Source organism: Protopterus annectens, chromosome 8.part0 (assembly GCF_019279795.1).
Source record: "Protopterus annectens isolate FY-2018-M chromosome 8.part0, PAN1.0, whole genome shotgun sequence".
NCBI lineage: Eukaryota > Metazoa > Chordata > Ceratodontiformes > Protopteridae > Protopterus > Protopterus annectens.
The window spans coordinates 1,063,659,031-1,063,678,092 of record NC_056741.1 but is presented as its reverse complement, the minus strand read 5'-3'; the positions used below and the strand labels follow the sequence as shown (position 1 = coordinate 1,063,678,092).

At 38.4% G+C, this 19,062-nt stretch overlaps 1 protein-coding gene across 1 annotated transcript in view; it reads left to right on the top strand.

The window, feature by feature from the left end:
* LOC122808401 overlaps positions 1 to 19,062 on the top strand; it is a 265,183-nt gene that overhangs the window by 144,512 nt on the left and 101,609 nt on the right. Inside the window, exon 3 of the mRNA XM_044079366.1 lies at positions 18,464 to 18,596. Coding sequence (XP_043935301.1) covers positions 18,464 to 18,596 — 133 coding nt within the window. The remainder of the gene's footprint in view (positions 1 to 18,463; positions 18,597 to 19,062) is intronic.

The following is a 19,062-nucleotide window of genomic DNA, read 5'->3' as shown; positions in this document are numbered from 1 at the left end:
CTACTGTTCTGGAAAGACATATAGACAGTTAAAGATATCATTTTCAAATTATTCCCACTGAAAATGTGATACTATAAAAAACATATTTATGTGACACATAATTTTGAGTAAGCCAGACAAAACATTCCAGTGGAAGAAGGCTTTGGAAAAAAGCATTACTCCTACTTTGGATCTGGTTGTGGTAATAAGTAAATACTGACCTTACTAATTGTCATAAAAAAATATCGTAAATGAACATGATTAATAAGCTTTGTCTGTAGATAATACTGAAGAATCAACATTATGCTGGATAAGGCAATGGAAGGTATTGCACGATAGTATTGACTAGTATTAAATTGTTATTATTTCTTCAACAGAAGGGAAAAGAAAAATAATAAAAGTAAAAATACCACAATAATTAGTAGAATCCCGGGCCTATATTCGATACTATTGTTAATATATCTCACAACACAGACTATAGTATACACTATAAGACAGATATTGAATGAAATGATTGGTATATAGTGTTTCACTAGTGATAGAAGGAAACAGGATTATCTTAACATCTTTTCATGATATTCTAGCTGTACTATCCAAATGTTTGTCCAGTATGTAACTGTGTACTAGGTTTATCACATACAAATGTTAACTGTGATAACCTTTACAGTTAGAAGTCTATATTAAGTGTTTTTTTCATAATGAGCATTTATTCATGTGTTTTATTGGTTAAAACAATTGTTTACACTTGGAAATAATTTACTATACATTCTCCAGAGTAATATATAATGGAGTCTCTACACTTTCATTATGGTTTGGTTTATTTTTTGTAATAAAGGTAAATCTGACTGATCTCTTTAGATCTGTCAGATTGGGAATGTTCTTCATTCCATGTTTGTTAAAAGGTTACTTTAACCTTCTCTTTGTACACATGTATGAGATTATTTATTGTACATGTTTTCTTATCTTTTTTGGCCTCCTTTCAGCTCTAAATTGTATAATTCAAAAGGAATTAATAATCTATTTATTCGATTTAATATATGTATGAAAGTTACACAGCAATTAAATAACAAAATAACTTGTCATTATATCCAACCCAAATACTCTTCAATAGTAAATAATTAAGATGGACTTAGTGTTACTCTCTTTAAATGTAAATGGTTTAAATAACCCAAGGAAAAGATCCAACTTACTTAAATATCTAAAATTAAATAAAGCACAAGTGATATTTTTGCAGGAAACTCACTTTAAAGTTAATAATAACTTCACTTGGAACCCAAGTGAATTTCTAAAGCTATCTATTTCATCAAATAGTAAAAAAAACAGAGGAGTATTAATATTATGGAGGAAAAGTGTCACCAATCTTCAAGTTATTTATAACTATGAAGATAAAGATGGTCTTTTATCAATTGTAATAATAAGATTTAGTAACAGAATGTGGACTTTGGTGAACTTATATTGGTTTCTGGGTATGGGTGCAGGAACAGTTAAAAAGCATATAGATCTCATCAATAAAACTTTGAAGGGTAACTTAATTTTGGGAGGGGATTTTAACTGTATTTTAGATAGCTTGGAGACTACTAATAAAAAATCTTTCCGTATTACTTCTACAGGGAGAACTCATAAAAATGGGTAGATAATTTGCAATTATTAAACTCATTTAGTATTAAGAAAGATAATTCATTATTATTTTCTAACAGTGATCATAGATGCAATACCCAAACAAGAATTGATAAAATATTTGTATCCCAAGATTTAAAAATGAAAATATCACATTCTTCTATAATCCTTTACCCTTATCTGACCATAACTCACTCATTCTTAAATTTCAAATGGATTTTATGAGATTGACTTTTACCAAAAGAATCTCGGCATACTTTACTAAATTAAAGCAGTTTAAACCATGGTTGGACTTGGAAATACAATACTTCCTAGATACAAATTATACTAGTGGCATAAATATAATTATTTTATGGGATTCCCTAAAGGCATATCTTTATGGCAAAATTATTTTTGATGTAATAATAAAACAAAGGAATGGGAATCAGAATTAGTTAATATTCAAAAACAAATCATAGAAATTAACATCAAGGATGTGACGGATCCAGTTGCAAAAAAAAAAAAAAAGAAATTGGGGAATTAAATAAAAAATATAAAGATATCTTAACACACAAAACCAATTTGGCTTTGGAAAAATTAAAACTAAATTATTTTTCTGTCTCCCCCAAATATATGTATAACCTTGCAATGAGATTAAAAAGACATTCCACTGAAAATATCACAAATATAATTCATGAAGGGAAAAACAATAAAAATGTTCCAGATTTAAGTGATATACTGGAAGCCTTTACATTTAATTTTACAAAACACTATAATAATAATGATTCATATCATAACAACTTAGACTTATGCTTGGACTCCTTAAATTTAAACAAAATACCAGAAAGCTTATCCATAAATATTCAAAAACAAATTACTATCCAAGAAATTAATGAAAAAAATTAAAGAAAGTAAAAATAACAAGGCTCCAGGTATAGATGGAATCATTATAGAAATTTACAAATTATTTCTAGCTTCTGTCATAATAATTATGCAAAAAGCACTAAATGAAACTTATTCACAAGGCACAATTCCACCTTCATGGAGATATTCATTGATCACTCCTATATTAAAGGAAAATAAGAATCCCAACTTATGCAGTTCATATAGACCAATTTCAATGCTTAATAATGACTATAAAATTTTTATGTCTATATTGGTTAATAGAATCAAAAAATCACTCATTCATGTCATAAGTGATGATCAAACTGGTTTTATTTTTAAAAGACATACTCATGATAACATTCAAAGAATTTTAACCATTGTTGACATTTTAAATAGAGACAAACTTGAGGTCCTAATAATCCCTTTAGACATTGAAAAAGCTTTTGACTCACTAAATTGGAATTATCTTTTTAAAACTCTACAAATTTATGATTTCCCTATACAATTCATTACTTTAATAAAGAATATTTATAAAGACAATCTGGCCTATGTAAAATTAGGCCCATTTACATCAGAAGCTATTGAAATTACTAAGGGCACTAAACAGGGACATTCTATGTCTCCAATGTTGTTTGTGTTAGTGATAGAACTTTTTTCCTCAGCAATTCATTTTAACCATAAAATTAAAGGCATTAATATTTTTGACCAATTTAATTCTAAAATAATGCTCTTCTCTGATGATATACTTCTCACTTTAATGAACTCAGATGAGTCATTATGTGAACTAAATTTATTTGTTGAAAAATTCTATCATATCTCAGGTTTAAGAGTTAATAGTTCTAAGTCAAATCATATATTGTTAAACAAACAAAAAAAACAACCCTAATACTAACATAAACCAAATAATTGGGAAACAGGTTTTCTCTCTAAATTATCTGGGATTGTTTTGTGCAAAAATTTAGAACTAACTTTATCTACTAACTATAATAATATTATGAATACTCTAAAATCACTAGTTAGGTAATGGAATAAATTGTACTTAACATTTGAAGATAGATTGCAGTTAATAAAGATGGTTTTACTCCCAAAAATAAATTACATCGCTCTAGCTATTCCTATAATTCCCAGGAAAAAGCTCTTAAAAGAATTAAATAAAATCCTTATAAATTTTCTTTGGTACCCAAAAAAGAATAGAATAGCTTTCTTAAATCATATTAGGCCTTGGAAAATGGGAGGAATTAACGTTCCAGATTTAGAATCTTATATTAAAGCATCTATTTTCAAAACAGTAATAAATTGGTTAGATCCAAAATTCTCTTCCGCATGGAAAACTTTACATACTGCTATATTCATAAAAGAAAGTAAATTAACAAAAAAATTACAATTAAATGAACAAACTAATAAACTCTGGCATATTATCTGTATTAATTTGCAATATAGTTCTACTAAACCCACCCATCCAAGCTATATAAATTATATTTACAATACTTTCCGTAGTTTTGTAAACAATAATATTGATATCAAACTGTGGTTTCAGTTATTAATTGCCTTTAAAATTACAAAATCATTTTCAGTAATATACCTATACTCTTAATACATGGAAAACTTTTAGTTATGTACTCACCATAACTTCAGATGTTTGGGATCCATCTCGCCTACATTCTGACTGATGGGTTCGGAGCCGATCCTCGGCTCCGACTCGGCACGCTTATGCCAAAGAACGAAGTCTCTTATTGGCTGAGCTTACTATATCCCAGGATGCACCACTACCAGTCCCCCAGATCTAGTTTGTCTGCATACATGCACACACGCATGCACTGCTTATATAACATTGACAGATGATACAAGATAAAAACAGTAGAACTCAAACCATTCAATCTCTTCTGATCTCCAAGGCAGGGGGAAGGAGGGTGGGTATTAGGAATGTAGGCGAGATGGATCCCAAACATCTGAAGTTATGGTGAGTACATAACTAAAAGATGTTATGTGATCCTATCTCGCCTACATTCTGACTGATGGGACAGCGTCCCTAGCATCTAAATCCTGGGTGGCTCACTGGAAAACACTCCTGAGTACCGTGGAACCACATCCAATTTATAGTGGGAAATGAAAGTGTGCGGGTTGGACCAAGTAGCCGCAGCACAAATCTCAGAAATAGCGAGCTTGGAATGGAATGCAATAGAGGTAGCCATAGCTCTAGTAGAGTGAGCTTTGACAGATGTTGTAAGTTGTTTATTTGAAGAGGAATAAGCTTGAGTTATGCAATCTCTGATCCATTTGGCAATAGTAGCTTTAGTGATGGTTTTACCCAGTTTATTATCTGAAAAGGACACAAACAATTGATCTGTTTTCCGAATTTGTTGAGTCCTATCTAGATAGAAGCGCAATTGCCTGTGAACATCCAATGTATGGAAGGTGTATTCCGCTTTGTTTGAAAATTTTGGAAAGAAAACTGGTAGCTCTAAAGATTGTTGGAGACAGAGATTAGAGCAAACTTTTGGGACAAAAGATGGATTAGGCCTAAGTGATACTCTATCCTTGTGAAAAATCAAGTACGGTGGTTTGATAGATAGGGCTTGAAGTTCTGAAACTCCTCTTGCAGAGGTAATTGCAATTAAGAAGGCAGTTTTCCAAGACAGATATTTCAACTCACATGTAGCAGCCAGTTCAAAGGGGGAAGATTTTAAGGCACGAAGTACCAAATCAAGATCCCACGGAGGCGCAGGATGAAAAACTGGGGGTCTTAAAAGCACAGCACCTTTCATGAAAGTTTTACATAATCTGCTGCTCATCAACGGTGGGTCTATGGAATCGTGAAATTTGGAGATAGCTGCTAGTTGGACTTTAATAGTAGAGACTGAAGATCCTTGATTAAACAAGGATGTTAAAAATTTCAAGACCTTTGGTATCAGGGCAGTAATAGGGTCTAAGCCTCTGAGTTGAGCCCAGATAGCAAACCTCTTCCACTTACTGTGATACAATTTCTTAGTGGTGGGTTTGTGGGCTGAAGATAAAATGTGAATAACTTCCGGGTCCGAGGTGTGATTTCTGACTATAGTCGGAAGTGGAGGAGCCAAGCTGTTAATTTCAAAGTGTGAAGGGACTGGTGCTGTTGTCCCGACTGATGAACCAGAAGGTCCGGAATTAGATCCAAGAACCAAGGACCGTCCAGGGTATATTTCTGTAGGTAGGGGAACCATACCTGACGAGGCCAGTACGGAGCAATTAGAATCATTGTGGACCCCAATTGGGAAGCTTTCTGGATGACTTTGGGGAGGAGTGGAATCGGAGGGAAAGCATAAAGCAGTCCTGTTGGCCAAGGTTGGACTAGAGCATCCGTAGCTGTCTCCCCTTGACGCGGGGTCAAGGAAAAGAACCTTTTGCACTTCGTGTTTCGTGGTGTTGCAAACAGGTCGCAGCACGGAATCCCCCATCTTTTGAAAATCTGAGCTGCTACTGTTTCATTCAGAGACCACTCGTGAGGAGAGAGAATAGTCCTGCTCAGTCTGTCTGCCAATACATTGGATTTGCCTGGAATGTGGGTCGCTACCAGGAAGCGCTTGGTAGCCACTGCCCATTCCCACACCCTCATGGCCTCTCTGCAAAGGGGGTAAGATCTGGTCCCTCCTTGTGTGTTTAGATACCAGACCACCGACATGTTGTCTGTGTGGATGGCGATAATACCTTGAGGGAGAAACTTGTGGAGGGCTTGTAAGGACAGAAGTACAGCCCTCATTTCCAACACATTGATATGGAGAAATGTTTCGTTTGGAAGCCAAGAACCCTGAACTGACCTGCCCAGACAATGCCCCCCCCACCCCATCTGGGAGGCATCCGTAGTCAAGGTGGCCACCGGAGGGGGTATAACAAAGGGTCTTCCCTGATTCAGATTGGATGGCAGAAGCCACCAGCGGAGGTCCCGTTTGCACGTTTCTGTAATCAGTATGTGATGATTGAGGGGGAGATCTTGAAAAGACCATTGTGTCGATAATAGCCACTGGAGAATCCTCATGTGCAACCTTGCCAGAGGAACTAGGAGAACCGTGGCAGACATTGAACCTAAAAGTTGCAGGACCATCCTGGCTGGGGCTTTGGATCTTAGAAGCAGGGCTCGGACTTGATCTTGTAATGTTTGTATCCTTTCGGTAGGAAGGAAGATCCGCATTAATTTTGAGTCTATCTCTGCTCCTATGAATCTTATGCGCTGAGAAGGCAGCAAGACAGACTTTGACCAGTTGAATGTAATTCCCAGGGAAGCACCCAGGAGATGGTGGCTTGTAGGTTCTCTAGTAGTAGATGCCTGGTGGTGGCAGTCAGGAGCCAGTCGTCCAGATAGGGAAACACTTGGAATCCGAGACTCCTCAGGTGAGCAGTCACTACTGCCAAACACTTGGTGAACACCCTGGGGCTGTGGTGAGACCAAAGGGCAGTGCACAAAATTGGAAATGACTGTCTCCCAGGCTGAAGCGCAGATACCTCCTGGACGCCTGATGTATCGGTATGTGATAATAGGCGTCCTTGAGATCTATGGAGAACATCCAAACATCTTTCTCCAACAATGGGAGAATGGATTGTAAAGTGACCATTCGGAATTTGGACTTCATGATGGACTGGTTTAGTTTGCTGAGATCCAAAATGGGTCTCAGGTCCCCTGTCTTTTTTGGCACTAAAAAGAACCTTGAGTAATTTCCGGATCCGATCTGGTCTGTGGGGACCGGTTGGATGACTCCTTTTTCTAGCAGCTTTGAAGCTTCTGCGGCTGCAATTTCCCTTTGACTGGGTGGTGGGTCCGGGATTTTTTTGGACGGTGGGGGTGGGCGTGTGAAGGGAATGGTGTAACCTCCAGCAATAATCCGAAGCACCCATCTGTCCTGAGTAATAGACTCCCAGGCTTTTAGGTGCTTGGCAAAACAGCACCCGACTGGCTCCGGAGCAGCACAGCCGGGCAATCCCTCATGGAGTGTGGGAGGCTGAAGAGCCACGAAAGGACTCGCGGTCTCCAGTGTTGCGGGGGCCTCTGCCGCCTCTGGGACGGCGTCTCCCAGAAAAATTTCCCCTCCTCTGCCTCTGGAAGGGGAATCTTCCTGCTGTTGAGGAAAGAATTTCTGTGATTTGTGGAACCACATCTTCCCTCCTCTTTTGGCCTTGGGATAAGGCCGAAAGGGAGTGGAAAATCGTGCTCCTATGGCAGATAAAGTCTTTCCCTCCTGCTCACAGCGGGTAAGAGTGTCTTTTACCTTGGGTCCAAACAAAGAGGACCCATCAAAGGGAGCGTCGGCAAAGGAAGACTTGAAGGCCTCCGCGAAATGACACAAACGGAGCCAGGCTTGTCTTCGTAGAGCCACGCCTGTGCCTGCCGCTCTGCCCGCCCCTTCGGCCGCATATGAAATGAGCCTCATGGACGAGTTAGAAATCGAGGTAAGGGTAGCCAACTGAGAGCCAACCGACTGGGCTAGCTGCTCAGGTAGGTTACCTGAGAGGGAGTCTGAGACCTCCTTGACCAGATCCCTCTGTAGTCTGGTGAAATGTGCCAAATAATTCAGGGACCTCAGAGTAAAGGCCGCTGAACTCAGGGTGCGCTTCCCGTACTGGTCCATGCTCCTAGACTCCTTATTAGGAGGATGGACGGACGTTGAAGCCTCTGCCATGTCCTGCTGGGTAGCAGATGCCACCACCATGGCATCTACAGCCACGCCTTTCGTTAAGAACTCCTTCTCGGGTGGGGCAGACAAAAATTTGTTAGGGCGAGAAGGCACTGGTTCCACAGTATCTGGATGTTCCCACGCCCTCCGACAAACCAAATCTAGGAGCTCGTCGAAGGGCGGAGACACCCAGGAGGCGGAGGGCTGAGCCCCGAAGGCCTTGAGGAACACCGACTCATCAGCGGAGGGGGGTTTGGAATTCCAGCCGCCTCGTTGCTTGAGGATCTCTAGAATGTCTGCAAATGAGACATCATCCGAGGACGACTTTGGGGACCCCTCCGCATCATCAAGATCAGTGCCCGATGTAAGAGACTCATCGGGGGAGTCTACGTGCTTCCTCTTGCATGATCTCTTCCTTGGGGGCTCTTCCGAAGACAACTCCAAAAGACCCTCAGGAGGAGGGGAACCCCCAGTGGGGGTAACCTCAGGCCCCGGGGCTCCGCTGCCTAGAGACAGGGGAACTGCCAAAGACCCAGTCTCCATGCCCAGGGAAGGTGCCGGTAAAGCCGTAGAGATGGCCAAAGAAGATTTGGCCAAGGCACTCCTCATAGCTCTGAAGGCCGGACCCCCAGAATCCTGGGAGGGTCCAGTCTCCAGAGCCATGATAGCAGACGGAAGTCCCACGGCCGAATCACCGAGAGGGAGGCTTGGAACCGACTGCATTGGTCCCGAAACGTCACCCCCGGGCCCGGCCGAAGAAGTCCGTGTGCTAAACTCGGACCCGAAGGCCGGGGTTGGAGTAAGGGTCGGAGCCGACCCTAGGATCTCCACTGGCTCCATCAGCACCTGCTCCGACGGAGCCAAAGCGGTCGGAGGAGGAATGGCAATGGAATGGGCTATCGGCTCCGAAGCCAATTGGGTCGGAGCCGAAACTAATTTCTGAAAGACTGGGGACTGGAAAAGTCTTTGGAGTACCCTGTCTATGTCCGAATCTGACATCCTTGATGACCTGGAAGAGACCGAACGGGTCCGAGTAGGCCTCTCCAACGGCTCCAAGGGACTAGGGGACCGGCTCCGAATCGACTCGATAATTATCGGCGCCGAAGGAGTGTCCAAACCAATTTCCATCGGTGCCGAAGAGGGCTTCAGCGCCAAGGAGGAAGTGTCTGAGCAGACAACCTTCATCGGCTCCAAGATCAGTGGAGCCGATGAAGGTGACCCGCCTCTCGAGGCCCCAGCCGTCGGCTCCGAACCCAGAGGAGTCGAGGCTGGAGGCATCGAGGCAGACCGTTCCGCCCTCGGCTCCGAAGTCCGTGGAGCCGAAGGAGAAGCCTGCCTATGTCTTTTGGCGGTCGGTTCCGACGGGCTGGTCAGAGCCGACGCCCTTTTCTTCTTTGCAGGAGAAGTAGAGGAAGCTAATGCCGCTTCAAATGAGGGTTTAATAAGGCCTTTTAGAATAAGTTTATTTTTCCTCTCTTGGAGGACCCTCGAGGAAAACGCGTGGCACACGCTACAGGACTCCTGCAAATGTTTGGCGCCCAAACAGTACACACAGAGAGAATGGTCATCTGTTATTGACATTTTGAAACTGCACTTAGTGCACTTCTTAAAACCTGAAGGCCTAGGAGCCTGTGACATTATGGCAACCAATTTAGTGAACTAGCAAAAACCAAACACACTAACTATCACAGAAAAAATTCTTTTTTTTTTTTTTTTTTAACCAAAGGCTGTCACAAATAGACAAAAATAACTAAAGGGATCCAAGAGCCCCTAAATAAAATGGGGCTTGAACAACAACGGACTGACAGGGGAAGGCCCTTCAACTCAAAGGGGACCTCTAGTCAGAAAATACGCAATCACCACACAAATATTTAACAGAAAATATTCACTCATACACAAAAACATGAGATAGCTGTTAAAACAGCTTTTTGTTGAAATTTTAGGAAATTCCTGACAGGAAAGTAAGTGAAGAAAACACTACTTAGCTCAGCCAGCTCGAGACCACGTCTTTGCTTGTTAGCGGCAAACGAGATCTGGGGGACTGGTAGTGGTGCATCCTGGGATATAGTAAGCTCAGCCAATAAGAGACTTTGTTCTTTGGCATAAGCGTGCTGAGTCGGAGCCGAGGATCGGCTCCGAACCCATCAGTCAGAATGTAGGCGAGATAGGATCACATAACATCAAAGTTTTACGTGCTGGTACAGCTGTATGGGAAACTTGATAGTCATGGATGCAAGTCAGTTGATTAATACATTTGATTTGTCAAATTCAGACTGGTTAGGTCTTAACAGTCTATTACCCTATGCACAAGATTTATGTAGAACAATGGACAATTCTTCTTTTAAATCCATACCTAAACTTTTATTTTCTTACATGAAGTAATATATAGGGACTTTAACTGGACAAATATAACTTCAAAATTATATAAAATTATTATTACTTACAAATCCAATCCTAATCAGAAGTTTTGGAATTTTATAACCAAAGAACATCCATTATTGCGATCAAATGAGATCAAATCTAGTTTATTATATTCTATTAAATTAGCCTCCAATATACAATATTGGAAATGTTTTTCATGGAAGTTTCTGCATAGAACTTTCTATACACCTAACAAAATTGCTAGATTCAATAATTCTAATGACATAACTTGTTGAAGATGTTCTTCAAAATGTAATGCTGATTGGTCCCATATTATGTATGAATGTACCCACATTAAGAAATTCTGGGAAGACATCGGTGAATTTCTACAAGCCATATTTTTAGATTCCTTTATTTTGTCAAAGTCACTAATTCTTCTGAATATAAATGAAACAGTTCTTATGCAAAATGAAGACCTTTATCTTCTTTGGACTACATTGGCAGTTACTAAGAAATGCATCACAAGGAAATGGAAATATTCCTCCTCTCCAGCCTTTGATGATTTTCTAATTCTATTGAAAGATGCAGCACTGTTGGAAATCAGAGTCAAGGAAATGAGAATTTTTCCTAGGAAATGGATTAATAATCCTTGGGAGAAAGTTCTCTCCCTCATTCAGACACTCAAAACGGACACAATTTTACCTTCATAAGCAGGAGAGAAGCAAAACACCTTTTTTAACAATGTGTAACTTTCTTTGTGTATTTAAGATTGTTTTTCCTTTTTTTTCTATAATTGGTTCAAGGCCATCTGTACATATTGTAAATAGTTCATTTCAATTTATTCTTGCTTGAAATGTAAAAGATTATTATTTTGTCTGAAAAAATTAATAAAATTATTTGAATAATAAAAAAAGAAAGCACATTGGCAACCTGTTCTTTGGTGATAACTTATAGAGGAATGGTGGCGGATATTTCTTGAGGAGTAACCAGATGTGATGGGGAGGTGAAATTTGAGGTGAACATATCTTCCAGTAGATTTGACATATCCTATGGCTGATTACAAGTGATGCCATCTACAACTAATTCTGCACATTGTTAGATGTTACCCTTACGATTTTGGACAGAACTGAAAAATTCCTTATGGCTATCCTTAGTTTAGGAGGTTATTTTTGTCTTAAAATATGTTTTTAACGACTTGACTACTCCCCTGATTTGCTTGATTAGACTAATGAGGAGGTTTTTGCTCTATTATGCACATTCTTTTTTACTCTTAGACAGGATTTTCAACCTATTTATACCAGGGGTTCACCAGTTTGGCTTGGTTTTGCAGTTTATCCTAGTTTTGGTCTGGTACTGCTGTTTCTATGTAGTTATTTATATAGTCACACAGGGCTTTTGTGTATGCCTCCACCTCGGCTTCTGTTTTCTGGGTTTGGGAGGGCTGGGAAACTAGTTATGTCATCATGTAATATGAGGTAGGTTGCCTTAGAAAAGTTCTTAAAGGTTTTGGGGTTAAGTAGGGGTTCTAGTTTTATATTTATTTCAGAGGAGACTGTTTTGTGATCTGATCTAACCAGTGAGGACATCACACTTGTGTATGCAGGGAGGGGGGGTTGCAATACTCTCCCATATTTGTGAGTACCAGGCCTAAAATATTTGTGCCCCTATTGGCAGTGCAGACTAGGTCTTCCTGGGCATTTACATTGACAAAGGCTACAAATCTTTGAGCATGCATGTTAGTGGTCATTTATGCTGCCCAGTTAAGACAAGAATATGCAACATTACTATTCCAGCTGATTTTATATACCTCAAGATGACCTATGAGGCAGTAAATCACCTCCTTCTACTGCAAACATTAGCTACCTGTGGATTTTCTGAAGATTTAGTTTTGTCTATGATTGTGTTAAGTGCAAACTCGCTGGCAGACTCTGGCACCATTATAAAAGGTAAGCCCCAAAGGTCAATGTCAAGCCCATTCTTTTTCTCAATTTTCATTAAGAGACTATCTTGGGATCTGCTGGACATGTTCTGTGCCTTCAATGTAGATGATATCGTTACTGTAAGAAGAAACAAAAACAGTACAACATTGAAAAATATATTACAAAAGCACTTTGCCTCTATTTGGAACTGGTCTGTCAAAAACAAGCTGAGTATTAACCCACAAAATTCTACTGCCATGTCATTTGTTACAACCCCCCCCCCAAAAAAAAAAACATCAACTTCACTCCCACCTGTATCTAAACACCTTACAGATATTTCTTTACTATATGCCACAGACCATAGCATTGGATTGAAATCTTTCAGTCAAAACACTAAGCAACAGTTAAAGTATTAAATCAACAAAAGGTATCCTGCAAAGTAGTGCATCTCCTCACTGGTGAAGCAAGAAAGGAAATTAGAATAAATATATTACCCAGTCTGGAGTATCCATTGCCCCTCATAGCCTTTCTCTGTAACCACAATAGCAATTTACACCAGTCCACTGAAAACAGAATTCTCAGATCTATTTGATCTTCTGTGCCCCTGGAGCATCCCTGTTTAATTCTGAATAAAGCCAAGTAGTTGTCAGTCGCTGCCAGAACCATATTCCTTCTCATTACACTAACCTTCAAATTACTGAATGAAAATTACTGTCCCCAATTTAAAATATCCTCATGGTACTCAGCACAAACTACAACCATGATGCCTTCCAGCTGATAAGACCTAATTTTACCATAGCCTGCACAGAAAAATTCTTCTGCAAAAATTATTCCAACTTCATGGAATATAATGTCATATGAACCAAATCATTTAGCATTTTGGAAAATGCTAAAGTTTATTTAGCTAAGGAAACAAAGTGCGATTGCTTCAGAGGTACAAGCTAACAAATGCTGCCTGGCATCATCTTGCCATGATACTAATAATGATATTTCAGTCTCATCAGTGTTGCATAAAGTAGACTAAATAGTTGGCCATATTAAATTCATGTAAATATGAACATGGTATCTATCAAACTATTTCAACATACTAGTTTAAATTATATTACAAATCTATCCATTACTATGTCTATTTAATTTGGTAGGGGGTTTCAGATAAACAAATATTGCTCTAACTTTCCTGGGAGAAAATGTTGAACAGCTGTTATTGCAAGCTGCACTCCTGATTAATGTTTTCTAAATACTAAAATATTTGCTTAAATGGCACACTGTTGTTTATGTTTTCACTGTTTTTGCTATCTATCCTTCTATTTGATAAAATCTGCATACATAACATGTCTAATATTGCTTTGCAATGCAACTGATTTGAAAATGTCTGTTTTCTATCTTTAATGTTTTATGCATAGTCTTTTGCAATGTATAGAAATGTATACTATTGTCTTGTATTGTTGTGGGCCAGGTAGGGTCTGAAAATGGTCCCTGGACCAGTTATGCTATCCAGTTAACAAATATAAAATAAATGAAATAAGTAAAAAAAATATATTTTAAAGAGCAATGCAGTTCAAATATAAAGCTTTCTGGAAAAAAATATCATGCTAAAATAGCACTTGTCATATCCCTGCAAGTTACACTAGAAGTCTAAACACCAAGAATACTTATTTTGCAAGTATCAAACCAGCGAACACAAAAGTTCCAAACGATAAATAAAGGCACTGCTCCCAGATAAACCTAAACGCTCAATTTTATTCACAGGTACAAATGCAACCAGCGTTTTCGCCACACTAAACAGGTAGCTTCATCAGAGGTACAAAACAGCGCGAGAACTGCGCTTTAAATAGCATCCATTTATCTTAAAATGAGGCTAAGTCACCGTATTTTCAAAGTAGATCAATTAAATAAAAACACAAGTCAATAATAACTATTATTTATACTATAAAACTTATAACTTTTTGAGTTAAAAAAATAAGAAAAAACTTAGATAATATGGATGGAGATTCTAACAACATGGGAGGGGAACAACCCCTTCGTAGAAGTAACAGGAACCGAAATAGGGGGCAGAAAAATGGTGGTCAGAATGACACACCAACTTCCTGCTCCTTTATTGAAACCAATGCTAATCAAAATAAAGAGAATAACAATTTTTTAGGGAACAGGAACAATCCAAGACAACGCAGGGGGAACAGGAATTGGAACTAGTTTACAGTGCTAACCTAGAGGCAGACGTTGCTATACCAAAGATTATTTCAAACAAGAAGGGGGATTTTACAATTTACAATTTTTCATCATTGATCTTAGAACCCGAATTGGTAGAGCTGTTAGCCTTGGGTAACACGTTTGTCCCGTCTAAGAAATGTGACGTTGCTAGGGTCCTGCTGGACCTCAAGTGTTATGTGAGGAAACTGAATTTGAAATTATTATTTAGCGACATGGAAAATCCTCCTGTTTCCAAGTTAAAATTGTCAAGCATTTTTAATCCACCACTTCATGTTACACTAAAAATGTTTGAGCATGTTTGTGAATTGGATATTAGACACATGGCAAATTCATGCAGGAACAGCCCTAGCCAGTTTAATAACTCAAAGGAGCAACTTCTAGCTCTCAATGCTTTGCGTTTTGCAGGTGTTAGAATTATTAAACCTGACAAGGGGGGAGGGTTAGTTATATTTGAGCAAAGCGACTATGTCGAACGTATGTTTAAGGTGTTAGATTCTGACTCTTATCACAAGTCTTCCACTAATGAGATGAATATGTGCTCAAAAAGAACAAGAGGGTATTTCAGAGACCTGTTTATTAGTGGAAGAATTGATGAGGACACCTTTAAATACATTGACATCTTGTATGCCAGAACCCCTGTGATGTTTGGGATACCCAAAGTACACAAAAACCTTGGGGACCCACCAATGAGAGCTCTTATTGATGGAAGGGCATCCACTATTTACCCTTGTTCCAAATATGTTGATTCACTGCTTAGAAAATATGTTGAACTGTTACCTAGTATATGCAAGGACTCTTGGTCCTTTCTATCTGAAGTTAACAACATATCGGAGTCAGAGGGGACTAATTTCTTGACCATAGATGTGGTGGACTTATACACATCTATACCACATCAAGAGGCCCTTGAGTGGATTGAACTTCTCCTGATAGAACTAGGAGCCCCTTCAAGTGAGATCAATAACATTACGGAATTGCTTGATATTATCCTTACTTCTAATTTTTTCATCTTTGAGAGTGAGGTCTATATACAGAAACGGGGCGTTGCCATGGGCTCCCCTTGTGGAGCAGCCGTAGCCAATCTGTTCATGGCATATTGGGAAAGGAAGTTTGTGTTCACTAACCCAGAGTGGAGTGATAAAATAATATTTTACACCCGCTTTCTTGATGACATTTGTATCTTTTTCAAAGGGGATTCTAGTACAGCGGACAAATTTGTCAACTTTTTGAATAGCACAACTTCCTTTTTGAGGTTTACATATTGTTTTGGTACAGAGGTAATAAACTATTTGGATGTTAAGCTATCTAGGGGTAGTCAACCTGGTTCATTTAGATCAGAAATTTTTAGGAAAGACACCTATGTGAACTCATTTCTTCATTACACTAGTTCACACCCTCCTAAGCAAAAAAGAGCTATAGTAAAGGGTCAGCTTGTGAGGGATGTTCGTATGTGTAGTGAACTCGAGGATTTTTTACTCGAATGTGAGACCTTAAGGAACTTATTCACTAACCGGGGGCACCCGCAGCACTTGATAGATGATTTGATAGTTGAAGTAAGACATAAAAGAAATAGTGGCTTTTATAAACCACTTCTTTCTACAACCTCACTAATGTCTGAATGCGAAGGGTCACCAGATGACATGAATGTGAATTTAAGTTCCTTTGACGCTTGTCCAGCAAGTACCTCAACTAAGGTGTTTCCATGTAGCTTTATTTCGACATTCAATATGAACTCCTTAGAAATACAGGACATTTTATATAAGAACTGGGCTTTTATTTCCAGTAATGGACTTCTGCTTAATAAACTTGGTGACAAACCATTGATGGTTTTTAGAAGAGGGCGTAACATAAAGGACCTTCTCCAAACCAGTACACTTAGAGACAACTCTTCTAGAACTAAGGGGTCTTTTACCTGTGGTTCCTGTAACTTTTGTATTTATATTAAAACAGGTAGTTCTTTCTCTTTAGAGGGAAACAAGAAATTTACCATTTGCCATAGAATAAATTGTAATACAAAGTCAATCATTTATATTGCATGGTGCTCTTGTTGTCCTGCCTTTTATGTCGGGAAGACCGATAGAAGGTTTAAAGACAGGATTTATCAGCATGTTTACGCTATTAAGAACAAGAAAAGTGAGAACGCTTTGGCTAAACACATTGACTCTTTCCCCGAGCATGCCTTCTTGTTTATGGGTATTGACCATTTACCAGTCTCTAGTAGGGGAGGTCCCACATCTATGCTGTTGGAAATTAGAGAGCTTCTTTGGCAGCTCAAGCTGGATGCTTTCTATGCTCCCGGCTTGAATGAAAGCTGCAATATAGCACCCTATTTGAAGCTTAAGTCATATATGAGGTGACATGGTAAGCATGTTCCTTTTGGTACTTAATCAAGGGTCCTCTTAGGTAGAGCTTTGTGAGTACTACGTTTAAAATTATGACTTTTGTAGGTTTCCTACATATACACTTTTTTAGTCATGCCTTCATGCGAAATACGTTACAACTCTCTATGGCTTGTTTGATACTAATTGATATTGTCTATTTAGGCGTCTTTAAATAAAACAAAAACATTACTACGGTTGTATTAGCCGTGTCTATAACTATTAAAGGGTATGTTTTCCAGCGGAAACATACAAAAAAAGTACAAATGGCCTGTTTTTGATGGTCCTATTTTATCCAACATTTTAAAATGTTTTACTTAATATGCACTTTTTGCTTAGTTAATGTGTCGCCTTTTTTAACTCAAAAAGTTATAAGTTTTATAGTATAAATAATAGTTATTATTGACTTGTGTTTTTATTTAATTGATCTACTTTGAAAATACGGTGACTTAGCCTCATTTTAAGATAAATGGATGCTATTTAAAGCGCAGTTCTCGCGCTGTTTTGTACCTCTGATGAAGCTACCTGTTTAGTGTGGCGAAAGCACTGGTTGCATTTGTACCTGTGAATAAAATTGAGCGTTTAGGTTTATCTGGGAGCAGTGCCTTTATTTATCGTTTGGAACTTTTGTGTTCGCTGGTTTGTTGCTGTCTTGTACTTTCGGAGTGTATTTTGCAAGTATGACTGACATACAAATAGCACTTATACAATTGTATTTGAAAGCCAGTAAAAACTATGAATGAAAGAAACACTTTTCTGAGACATAAATGCTTAGCATGATCATTAAATTAGTCATCCTGTAACTTTGATACCACTATGCAAAGTGTGTATAGTTTTGTGAATAAGTTATACTTTAATTCTAAAGCCAGTCTGGTAAGTATTCTGAAAAGTGCATTCTTATGAATAAATGCCTGTTAAGTAGTTTTGTTTAGTCTATTGTTGTATTTAATGATTTGATTAACTGTGTCATTATTTGATGTTGTGGCAGTCTTAGTATACTGTGCTTAGTTGTTATTGTTGTGTCTTTTGGCTTTTTCCCGGTTAGGGGTCGCCACAGCGGAACTCCGGTCCGCTAATGATTGGCAGTTGATTTTTACATGCCGAGTTGCCAGCCCTGACGCACAACCTTCAACAAAGGTACGCCCATTCATGCATGTCTCCATGCAGAAGACGCTCTAGCTCAGAATCGAACCGGATAGCGTCTTACTGTGAGGTGACAATGCTACCGCAGCACGACCACCATAAAGGTAGTATACTGTGCTTAGTATGTTTCCATATTGGTTCAGTCTGTTTTGTAGGATATCATTTTTGTCTATAGCCTGGATCATGGCCACAAAGGCTCTGTTTTAGCTATTTCATTAACCCAATAATCAAACAAATAATTCAAATAAAAGAAATATATGAAAAGAATACATGTTGGCTTGTACCACATAGTTTGCATGTTAATACATACTAAATTGTCCTTATTTTTCTTATTTATTTTTTTTACTAATAGCGGCTAAAGCTGTTCCAGATGAATCCATCATAACTACTATCAGTATTACATCATCAAAGCCCATAATACCTATCGTTATTGTAGTCATGTGCATTTTCATGTTGCTGCTGATTATAACAGCTGTTATTTGCTGGTAAGTTAACGCATGAATTCTTTCATACCAAGAACAGTGCAGAGACATTATGCTTTCAATAACAGATGGCTATAGCTTTTTGTATTGTTCTACACCTCCACAAATTTATTTATTCCACTAAGTGCCATATAATGCAATGTAATTCATTCTTACTCCTAAAATCTTCAAGGGAAATAATTTAGCTAAGAAATAAGAAACAGAATTTGGTATAGAAGAAGAAAGAATGTCGCTACAGATTCATTATATTTATGCGAAACAATGAAATGAGGCTCCACCATAAGCACTCAGTTTAAACATCGATTAACAAAGAACCAGGATCATAGATTATGTTTCATATTTTAGTCTAAGTGTACAGAATGAATTCAGGGCTACGTAATTAATGTTTTCTGAAAAACAAGCTATTAAAGATTCAAGACCCGCTTATTCATCTAGTGAACATGACAGGTTTACTACCTCCATAAAAATT